Consider the following 11,865-nt stretch of genomic DNA (forward strand, 5'->3'; position numbering starts at 1 on the left):
GATTATTTGATATATACAGATTATTTGATATATACAGATTTCATTGTGTTCTGAGACTAAACAGGAGAAGCTGGAGAAAGTGACAACACATCAAGACTTCAGAGGGCTCACTGGTAAAATGGTGAGAATGTTATCAAACAGTATGCTGCCTTCTTCCTCCATAGTCTTGCTTCCAGCCTGGGGGCTGTCAGTTTGTGACTACAGCTCTGCCTTGCACATACGAGGCCCTGGGATCCATTCCCAGCGAATGCCACCTCTCAACAAACAACAAAAATAGACTTTAAATAAAAGCCCATGGTCTTTTTGAACATAGGTGTGTGTGTCTTCTTTTCTAATACACATGCCTCAGATATATCTATGGCTGTTTTACTAAAGGCCACTCAGAATGTTCGTGTCCAAAGTTGGAATCATTACATCACTTAGCCCGCAATGGTAAGAGAAGTACTAATATTGTGTTAGTGGCAAAGGACTATGAACCTCAAAGAAATTTTGTGTAATCTGTTATTTGCATTGTAGGTTACAAGTTGCAGTTTTAATGCTTCTAAACCACAATTCCTTATTTATTAAAAAAAAAATTTCCAAATAAAATGCACCACATGGCATTTCTAGAACCTCTGCAATGTATATGCCATGCCACATTGCTTTTCTAGGGATGAATTACTGGGGTGTTCCACTTATTTGCTGAATCAAGTGTTCAAGTGTATTTCTGACTTTTTTGTTTTTTTTTTTTTTTTTTTTTGTTTTTTGTTTTTTTTTTTTTTAATGAGACAGGATCTCAAGTATGTAGACCTGGATGGCCTGGAATTCACGGAGATTTGCCTGTCTGTGCCTGTGGGCTGTATTTCTGAAAATTTAAAATTATTTTGTGTGTATGGTTGTTTCGTCTGCCTGTATATCTGTGCACTATAGGTGCCTGCAAAGGCCAGAAGAGGTCACTAGATCCCTGGAACTGTACTTATGGATGGTTGTGAGCTAACTTGTGGGCCAGGGGTTCCCGAGATAGGTGTGATGGAAACAGTGCAGTTCGCTGAGAGCAGCTCCCCTCCTCAAGGTTGGTCGTCTCTCTCGGTGAGGCAGGGCTGGGATTCTTCCGTGGAAAATCCCACACACTAGGCTCTTACCCAAGGCCCCTGAGGCCTGACCTGCTTTTCCCAGTCTCAGAGGAACTGTAAGAACCGCGTGCCCTCCCCACAAAGTTAGACTGTGGTGAAACCTAAAGCAAAAGTCCTGGGTCCTGGCACCTGGGACCCCGGCCAGCCACCTGTCCCTCTAGGACTACATCCCTAGCTGCATGGGTCAACGTAAATAAATGGGTAACTTCATCACCGCCCTCTCCCAGGCTCCCAGTGGAAAGAGAGGTACACCTCTTCAAAGGGCATGATGTCGATTCAAGTCCGAGCCAGCTCGGGCTGCTGGCCCTCGGTGCTGGGAACCGGCGGTGCCGGTGGCGGAGCCCAGCAGCAGTGCGCCTGCGGGCCGCGCCCGGACACGCCCACTTCGTCGCGCCCCACAGCCCCGCCTCCTGGCCCGGAAGTGCGCGTGCGCACCGGCAAGATGGCGGCTGCGGCAGAGCCGCTGCTGTCTGTCCGCCGTCTGTCCCGCGTGCTGCTCTTCCTCTCCCAGTGCTACATTCTGTCCGGCGATGGTGAGTTCAAGGCCGGGGACCGCACCGGGCGAGCTAGTGGCACGAGGGCCCCAGGACCCGCGGGATGCCGACCGATGACCGGGCGCCGCAGCCCTCCGGGCCGAGGCCGCGGCGCGCTCCAGCCGGGCCGGAAAGCCCCGCGTTCCCCGGCGGCGGTAGCCCAGAACCCGAGTCCACACGGTCGTTTCCGTTTCACGAACCATGTCTGCCCTGCGCAGCCCCTACCTGTGTAGCACACAAACCAAGGGTGCCATATCCCAGGATAACGTGTTTCTCTAATTGTAGGATCCTTAAATTTAGAGCATTCGCAGCCGCTGGCTCAGTCAATAAAGGATCCGGGCCCAACACGCACATTCACAGTAGTTCCCAGGGCAGCAGGTACTAGACATTTTCTATTCTGTAAATGTGCATATTTCTATCGAGCAGGTTTTCCCTCTCTCTGTTTTCGATAAACATTTCTTTAGTGTAAGAAGTCACGTTTTTATTTCGGCTACTTGATGTTATTTAGATATGCAGATAAGGGCAGACAGACATATTCAGTAAGACCGCTTGATATTTGATTTCTTTTTGAAATCTATGATTCACCTCTTTATCCAGCCCCACACTCCTCATTTCTGTTTTATTGTTTTCTACTGCCTCCCAGTACCTTAACCACTGCTATTTTCCCTTGAATTAAAACTACAAAATGTCTATAGTGCATCCCTAATTCTGTGCAAAGGGCAGGATGAATACCTGAAGAACCCCGGTGGGGTTCTGCTATTGAGAGCTTGAGGAAATTACCCCTGTGGGGCCTTTATTTCCTCAATATTTCTGGCCACTGTAGTTAGCCTGACCTGGCCATTTCAAGTTTTGAGATTTGAACTGTCCAGCCTCAGGTCTCACAGAGATCGTAATTGGGGGGGGGGGATGTTTTATAGAGTTGACCACTTTAGGCCAGTTTTCTAAGTAGTCCTGTTTTTGCTAAATGGATGCTGGCTCTGTGGGTTCATCTCTTTGGAGTTCCATTATTTCAGGGACTTGAACTTGAAACTGGCAGAGGTATTTCACAGATTGTAATTTGGCATGCATACTAATAACAGTTATTTTCTAGAATTGGGTGTCAGTGGCCTCATTTTTCTACCAGTAAAAAGACATTGGATTGGATTTGGAGAGATGTATGTTCTGGTTCCAATTCTGCCAAACACTCCCTCTGGGATTTTGCAGACTTTTCCTTGCCCAAGCTTTAGTTTTTAACCTGTGCCTGTAGCTGTTGGGTCTTGTACTTGAACCCAGCACTTTCCCTGCATTGTCTGTCAGTGAGTCTGTCAGATTTCATAGCCACTTGGGAGGCAGGGATGACATGCCTTTTACTAATGTCACACTGGTTACCTGGTCCTAGCTAGCTGGTGACAGAACCCCTCTTAGTACATGTGTCATAGCTAATAGTTGATCTTTCCACCTTAGAGAATTGTCATTCATGGCTAATGATGTCTCTCCACTGTCTTTCACTGTTCTTCTGATCACTATCCATAGAGAATAAGCTGCTCTCCCACCTCACAGAAAGTACTGAAATCCCCCTTACATGATGAAGTGTCCAAGCAATGGTTTGTGTAGCCGCCTTCCTGCAGACTGTGTAGAGTGTGCGACCAATTTCTCCTGTACTTATGGGAAGCCTGTCACTTTTGACTGTACAGTGAAACCTTCTGTTACCTGCATTGTAAGTATTGCAGTTTTCTCATTCCAACTGCATGGAGTATAGCGTTAGTAATGTAGCTTACACTGGTTAGAACCAGGCATGTGTCAGGATATATCTGGAAATAATTTGATATTGGTCTTTTATGACCACACTGCAAAATATTTTTTAACTATTACATTTGGTTCTAGGAGTTTATCTCAGTGGTAGAACACATACTTCGTATAGCCATTCCCCCCCCAAAAAAATGGAAGTCTTGGGCTGAGAAGATAGCTCACTTGGTAAGATACTTGCTATGCAAGGACAAAGACTGGAGTTTGGACCCCCAGCACCAGTGTAAAACTCTAGTCATGGCTGTGTGCACCTATAATCCCAGCACTGGAGACGCAGACACAAGAGGACTAGCCAGACAATCTAGCAGAATCTAGGACTGGCTGATGGCTTAGTCAGTAAAGCGATTGCTGTGCAAGCCTGAGGACCTGAATTTGGAACTCAAAGTTCAGTAGAGAACTATCAGGGAAGAGACTGCATGTCAGTCTCTGTCTTCTACAAGCAGGTACACAAATGGACACACACAAGAACACATACATATGACACACACTAAAATAAACATTGCTATAAATAAAATCTTCCACCTCCTTCCATACCAAGTTATTCCTGTTTCAGTTATAATGTTAAAAACAGGCTGCTTGTTATTGGGTGGCAATGTTGCTTTGTGGGATTGGAAGGTGTTAGTGTACTAGCCTAAGTCCTTCATGAGTGTCTGCATTCTTAGTAGTGAGAACTGGGGCACAGAGGGACGGTAATGTCCTTTTACTGCAGTGAATTTGCAAAGGGTTCAGTCTTGTCAGTGGTGGGAGGCAGCATAACTCTGTGGCCAGTATTCTGTCAGGGACCTCTCACTTAGATAAAGCCATGTCCATGGCTAGGCCACAGAGAAGAGTTCTACACCAAGTCAGAGTAGAGCAAAGGTTATTGAAGTACAGATATGTGGTGTGCGCACTCTAGACTTGAGAATGGGTGTTGAAAGAGAGAGTGTGTGTTAAGAAAAGGGTACTGTGTACTCCAAGACAAAGTTGCTGTTTTCTTCAAAGTTATACTTGGTGTCTTTACAGTAGCTCTATATATGATCCTATAACTTTCAAGGTTATACTCTTTAAAGGCTGTAATTTATAGCAAGATTCAAAGAATCTGGCTTAAAATTTAAATGAAAAGTATGGCCTGGTTTATTTAGTTTTCCTAAAGCATAGCCTTTGAAATGAAATTGTACAGTGGTTCCATGGAATGTGCTGGGGATGAAGAGGAACCATGATACAGGTACAGACAAGACTCCAGACTTTCTGGCCTTGAGTGAATGCTTGGTCTTACCTTAGGGAAGGAAGCTTTGCTCCTGGACAGTTTGGGTTTTATGGGTTGGTGTGAGATTTTTAACTGTCAGCATGCAGGAAACACAAACTAGACCTCAGAGCAAGGGGCTTCATTCCCTTCCCATGTTCCCATAAACTTTTCTTCTTTCTATCCTGTCTCATTCCTAGTGGTGTAAAGATGGGTTGAGTAGATGCAAGGGATACCTGGTAGCTCTCTGGGAAAATAAGGAAGTGAACCTATCCGGTAGGTGGAAAGGTCAGGTGATTGCCTTTGTTGAGAGACACTGAGCTCTGGCCCCAATTTGATCCTTAATGTGAGCATAGCACATGGCCTCCCCTCAGTTCTAAATTGTGTTTACCCTTGCCTGACTGTGAGCACTTGACACATCAGCCACATGACGGCAGTAACTCAAAGCTCTACCTGTCACATGTTTCTTCTGAGCCCTGAGGTGTTGAAGTGAGATAGAAAACACATCTCCCCATCCTGCTCTTTGTTTCTTTCTTCATTTTCTTTTTCAGTGTATGAATGTTTTGCATATCTTTGCAGCCATCTGCCTCTGGTGCCCTCGGAGGCCAGAAGAGGACATCAGATCCTCCAGAACTGGAATTAGAGATGGTTGTGAACCACTATGTGGGTGCTGGGAATGAACCTGGGTTTTCTGGAAAAAAAAACTTTTGTTTTTTGTGTGTTTGATTTTGAGGGGGACCTTCTTTTTTAATTAAAAAAGCTTTCTTACAGTATATTCTGATCATGCTTTTCCCCTCTCCCATTTCCTTCCCACCTTTGTACTCATCCAACCCCACACACTTTCTTCTCTCTCTTTAAAACCAAGCAAATAGAAACCCAAGAAACACACACACACATATACTCTTTCTACTCTCTCTCTCTCTCTCTCTCTCTCTCTCTCTCTCTCTCTCTCTCTCTCTCTCTCACACACACACACACACACACACACAATTGGAAACCAAAATATACAAGCAAAAGACCAATAAGATGAAAAATGTCCAAACAAAGCTATTTGAGACAAAAAGTCTACAAAAATACCATTGAGTTCGTTTTGTGGTTTTGTGTTGGCCACCATCTTGTCCCAGGCATGGCACCTACCCTGAAATGTAGCAATATACCCAAGGAGACACCATTGGAGAGGAGTAATTTTTCCCATGAAAGTGGGTACCAGTTGCAGACAGTTTCTTGGTTGGGGTGGGAGCCCCCTTACCCACTCTCAGCCTAGGATCCTATCTGCAGTTATTCCTAACCACTGAGCCATCTTCCCAGCCTCTTTGAATATTATACAAATATGAATATACACTATTTAAAAGTTAACGAAAGTGACAAAATACCATTCTGAAACAATAGGGTTTCTCTGTGTAGCCATAGCTTTCCAACAGCTTACTACATAGGAAAAGCTGGCCTTAAACTGAGAGACCCACCTGCCTCTGCCTCTGCCTCTGAGGTGTTGGGATTAAAGGAGTGTACCACCACTACCCTTTTTCCTTTTTCTTTCTCTCTTTCCTTCTTTCTTCCTTCCTTCCTTCCTTTCTGTCTGACTTTATTTATTTTAAGAAGGGGTCTCATTATGTAATTCTGGCTCTCCTGGAACTTACTCTGTAGATCAGACTGGCCTTGAACTTAAAGCAATCCACCATGCACCACCACACCCAGTCCATAGCCTTTTTTCTGTAGGTAAACTATATAGATTTTCCCCCCCCTTGATGCTACTTATGAACCTGCTTCCCTTACTTACTGCCAGGTCCTAAATATACCTTTTAGGGAGTTAATGTCATGTGACTGATCTATAGATGTTGTAACAAGCTGCCATATTATAACTGATTTACTTTGTGCTTTGGTCCTTAGGATCAAGACCTCAACCCCCAGAGGAACTTCATCATCAACATGACTTGCAGGTTTTGCTGGCAGCTTCCTGAAACAGACTATGAGTGTACCAATTCCACAAGCTGTATGACAGTGGCCTGTCCTCGGCAGCGCTATCTTGCCAACTGCACAGTACGAGACCACATTCATTGCTTGGGTAAGGAACAGAGTTTGAGGGAGCAGTAAGCAAACTATCTCAGGTCTAAAACAGATTGAATGTCACCAGGATTAGCTACCAGTCAGTACCAATAGCATGTTATCTGCCTGAGGACATTGCTTGTGTTTGTCCTCTTGCTGTGTCTTCACAGAGGTGACTCATCATCTGAACTTTAGTCCCTGCTTCCTTTCAGGAGAGTGTCTGCCCTTTGTCTTCCAGAATGGCTGCCTTTATTAACATTCCCAGTAATGGACATAGTTTACACTGCTTAATAACTCAACTCTTCTCTAGTACTTCCTATCTTCTATTGACAGTTGCTAGAGTTTATTACGTTGTTTGTAACAACCTTCCATAGCCCTAAGGTTCTTTCCCAGGTTGTGAACTCCATTTTCCTTGGAAGATCTTTGATGATGAACAGAATGGTGTGTGTGTGTGTGTGTTGGGCTGGGGGGGGTGCATATGGAGGCCTGGAATTGGTGTTGAGTGCCTTCCTTGATTACTCTCTACTCTATTGAGGGGGAATCCCTTATTGAGCCCAGAGCACACCAGTTCCAGCTCTGGCTAGTCAGCTGGTCTGGGGGCTTTCCTGTCCCTGCCTCCTCTGTGCTAGGATTACGTGCCTGCTCAGCTTTTCTGTTAGATCTGGAGATGCAAACTCTGATTCTCAGGCTTGCATGCATGAACTCTGTCCCTGGGGCCACCTCTACAGCTGTCACGGACAGAGCTTCTAAAATGTACTTGGGGTCAGAGGTTAAGTTACTTTTGGAATCAGCCCCTTTATCATGTGTTTTTATTGGGTTCCTAGTCTGGGTTTATAAAGATAGAAGGCATTTTCTTTTAAAAAATGCAATGTGGCTTTTCATATTTAGGTTTCTAACCCTTCTGGAATTCATTTTGTACATGGTATAAGGTAGATTCAGTTTTATATTTCTCTCCACATGGTTACCCCCAAGTTAACTAACGTAGGCACTGCACCTGTCCATTAAATGGCAAGGATTTTGTTTCATGCTGTTCGACATAGTAAATGTTTTTGTAAAGGAACTTCAACTTCTTTCAAATTCTAGATTACAAGACCATTGTTCATAAGTAAGTCTCTGTGAGAGTAGTATTTTACGTGCCCATGTTTCAGAAGTATTTCCTTTTTTGTGTGTGTAAGGTAACCGGACTTTCCCAAAACTGCAGTATTGCAACTGGACTGGAGGCTATAAGTGGTCAACTGCTCTGGCTCTGAGGTAAGCTTTGGTCCTGCTGACTTTAAATGTTCCTGGGATTTCTTTGGGCTCCATGGGATCTTCCAGGCATTATACTCTACCAGGCTCATCTTCTCCTGAGCCTCCCACTTAGTGTAGGTAGATGCCAAGAGACAGCAATGGGAGATTAGAAGGACCTCTGTGGAACTGAGTGGCATTAGCTACCCTCCCACCCTACCTCCAAGATGTGACTTGCTGTAACTACTGTTACACACTGTCAGAGACAACCAGATACCCACCCGAATCACTAAAATACTGTGCACTGTTTGAAACAGGTCTCTATTGTATATTGTAACTAGTTTCTGTAGAGAGAATCCATGTGTTCAAACTGAAAACTAGAAAAAAAGAAAAAAAAATTTAAACATTTGTGTGTATGTGTGTGTGCGCGCGCCTGTGCGTGCACATGTGCATGTGTGCACAGCACACATGTGGAAGCCAGAGGGCAATCCAGTGGAGTTGGTTCTTTCCTTCCACTACTGCTTGGGTTCTGGGGATCACACCTGGGTCGCCAGGCTTTTAATACAAGTACCTAAACCTACTGAGCCATCTCACTGGCCCACAAAAACCAGTTTAAATTACCTATAGTTTTTCTTCTAGACAATTGTATACCTATAACTCTTACATAAACGTGAGTGAGTATTGGGTGGAGATGGATGATTCAGTTTGTTGAGTGCTTGCTGACAAGCATGAAAACCCACTGCAGCAGTGCATGCTGGGTCCCACTGGTTCCCAGGGGCTGGGTGAGCTTCAGGGGCAGTCAGGTGATAATAGAGCAAGGCAGCCCCAGTTAGCCTCTGCATACATATATACCATATACTATATGCACAGAAGGGAAGAAAATACACTTGTGTATTATTAAACTTTTCGGCTGTGTCTAAAAGAATTGTACCAGCTCTTCCCACACAAGGAGAAAGCGGGAGGGACTTCAAGGATTGATTGATGGGAAGTTAGGCCCTTCTTCACATCTGAAGTCTTAGATCAGGCCCAGACCTTAAGGCCTGTAGTGTGTGATGCTGGACGGTATTCCACATCTGTCTACTGTTGGTCTTGGGGCTGCTCTGTGCCTACTGGAATGCCTGCTGGCATGCTAACCTAACTACTAATTGCCAGGACACCCTAGTTTTGTTAATCAGAATCTCTGAAGGCATTGCTGAAGGTCCCCTTGGTGGCGACAGTGCCTCTGTATTAGGATCTAGGCTGAGGAAAGAGAAGGACCCTGTCTGGGGGAAGGGGTAATTGAAAACTAAAAGAGGAATTCACAGTGAAAACTCGGAAGCACAAATCCCATCAGGCTGTCTGTGGGCTTTGTCTGTAGTGGCTGAAATTCAGACTCATGACTGACTTTCAGATTGCTCTGTTTGGTTTTTTTTTTTTGTTGTTGTTGTTTTTGAGATAGTTTCTTTTTTGTAGGGGGAGGGAGCAGTTCAAGACAGGGGTTTCTCTGTATAGGTTTGGAGCCTGTCCTAGACCAGGCTGGCCTCGAACTCACAGAGATCCACCTGCCTCTGCCTCCCGAGTGCTGGCATTAAAGGTGTGCACCACCAACACCCAGCTTTGAGATGGGTTCTTGCTGTGCAGTTCTCTCTGGCCTGGAACTTACTATGTTGTCCAGATAGGCCTCACCCTCACAACATTCCTATCTCAACCTCTAAGCACTGGGGTTACAGGTGTGAGCCACCAGGCTGGGTGAAACAACAAACGAGACCTCTTAATTTAAAATAATTTAGTCTGACAGAAAAATTGCAAAGGTGATCTAGAGTTCCCATGTCACTCCTTGCCTGGGATCCCTAAGTGTGTGAACATTTTACATCACATGCTACACTGAGCAAGTTACTGAAGTTTTGAAAGCTTTTTTGTCACAGCTCAACGTGGATTATTCAGAACATTCACTGTAAGGAGATGTCTGCGGGTTTGCTCCAAAATGCCACTTATTCCATGGCACCCTCAGATACCAAAACCTTTTATCAAATAGTGTAGTGCTTGCACAGACCCGTGTACATCCCATGCCTTCACCTTCCATCCTGAGATGGCTTATGCTGTCCAGTGTACATGCTTGTCTTTTGTTGTTTAGGGTTAACAACAAGGAAAAGGCTGTGTTCAGTATAGATAGATGCAGGGTTTTTCTCTTAGTATTTCCTTTCAGTTGGCTCAGATACAGAACCTTCCAGTGGATACAGACTGCTCTGCACTGGGGATGGGGTAGGACACCAGCAGAGTTGGCCATGGGTGGGTACCTGTTGGAGCTGGTTGGCACGCACCTCTCCTCTGCACTGTTAGGAATGTTTGGAGCTTTCCTGTTATAGGCAAGCTTTGTTGGATCCTAGAATTTAAAGGAAATTTAAGAATCACTCAGCGCTAAATCTTTAGGGAGAAGTAACTAAGATTAGATGACTTGACTTGAGTTTGCCAGGTGTGTCAGGTGCCTCAAAGACTCAGTTCCCAACTCCATACCAGCACTTTGCAGGCTGGGTCCCTGCAATGAGAAAACATTGGATTTCAGTAGAGTGTTTCCTAATTTTCCCCTGGCACATGCTGGAATCGTTGTTCACCATTGGCAGCCTTCTTGTCATGGGAGTTAGATCCTCCAGGACCCTTCCCTGCCACGGCAGTAACTGCCTGACTGCACTTACAGAGTTGGGGCCATTCTCTCTTTTGCAGCATCACCCTTGGGGGATTTGGAGCAGATCGCTTCTACCTGGGCCAGTGGCGCGAAGGCCTTGGCAAGCTCTTCAGCTTTGGTGGCCTAGGAATATGGACACTAATCGATGTCTTGCTGATTGGAGTTGGCTATGTGGGACCAGCGGATGGCTCTTTGTACATTTAACTGTGGTTATGTGCCTCAGAGAGCGGTGTGTAGAACAAGTCCTTTGTATGGAAATGGAAGTACTGTGAGGGGTGTATTTATGTTTTTAATGTACAGCATCTGTACTTGGCCTGCCTTGATGAAGGTAAAATAAAGAAATGGAACACTGAACCACACAACCTAGTTATTTGTTTGTTTGTTTTTGCCTAGAATCCTTGTTTTTTTTTTTTTCTATGTGAAAAAAGTTCATCTTAAAGCTAAAAAACAAGATGGCGGAAAGTCCACTGTTGAAAGTCCTGCCTGAGTCCCTTCCGCTTCAGTCATCAGGGAATGGGCTGGAGTTATCCTGCCAGCTAAATTATTACCGTAGACTTCCACCATCTGTAAGTCATGAATGTACCATCATAGTATGATCTATCTGTAAAGAAATAGTTCTGGGTTGAGTTGCCATGTTGGATTCTGTTGACGACACACAGTTGCTGAAAATGAATAAATTACAGGCCACATTAAATCCAAAACAGTTCTTTGTATGTTTCCCATGCTGAAATGTCTTGAATAATGATCATAGCTTACTGATAAACGTAAAACATCGATTTTTTTTCAGCACATCCCTGTGTTCTAACAGGTAGTTTCTCAGTTATCTGGATTATCAACACAATGGAAATGTTTTTAAAAATGTACTTCTATGTGACAAGTATTTTTGAGTGGTTACAGACCTATTGTAGGCCTTTCACAAAAGAGAAAATGGCAATTTAGTCCAGAAGGAGCTTTGAAACATTACTTCTATGCTTCATATCTGCACAAGACTGTTAGCCAACATGCCAGATCGAGAAGACATAAACCATCTCTGGGAATTATCTCTACAAATCTCGTGGGCAGCCTGTCATCCTGGCACTTGGAAGTCTGAGGCAGGGAATAACTATATTGAGGGAGTTTGAGATAGCCAGCTGCAGTTCCAGTTCTGGCCACTAGGAGGTGCATTCCCCCTTATGTTTATGTTCCAGCTCTGTTTGCCAACATTGCCAAGCTTTGAGTTTTCGCCCAGGAGCTTGCTTAGCCTGTGAGAACATAGCAGTACATGCAGCTGTGTGGCCTTTT

At 44.6% G+C, this 11,865-nt stretch overlaps 1 protein-coding gene across 1 annotated transcript; it reads left to right on the forward strand.

Annotated features, from left to right (window-relative positions):
* Positions 1–1,522: 1,522 nt before the first annotated feature.
* Positions 1,523–10,946, forward strand: LOC127215515 (TM2 domain-containing protein 3-like). The gene is given in 7 exon segments (XM_051175930.1): positions 1,523–1,645; positions 1,931–2,023; positions 3,158–3,193; positions 3,196–3,341; positions 6,540–6,714; positions 7,871–7,946; positions 10,623–10,946. Coding segments are annotated over 7 exon segments (783 nt in total). The 5' UTR covers positions 1,523–1,554; the 3' UTR covers positions 10,789–10,946.
* Positions 10,947–11,865: the final 919 nt, after the last annotated feature.

The sequence above is a fragment of the Phodopus roborovskii genome, unplaced genomic scaffold, assembly GCF_943737965.1.
Source record: "Phodopus roborovskii unplaced genomic scaffold, PHOROB, whole genome shotgun sequence".
Taxonomy (NCBI): domain Eukaryota; kingdom Metazoa; phylum Chordata; class Mammalia; order Rodentia; family Cricetidae; genus Phodopus; species Phodopus roborovskii.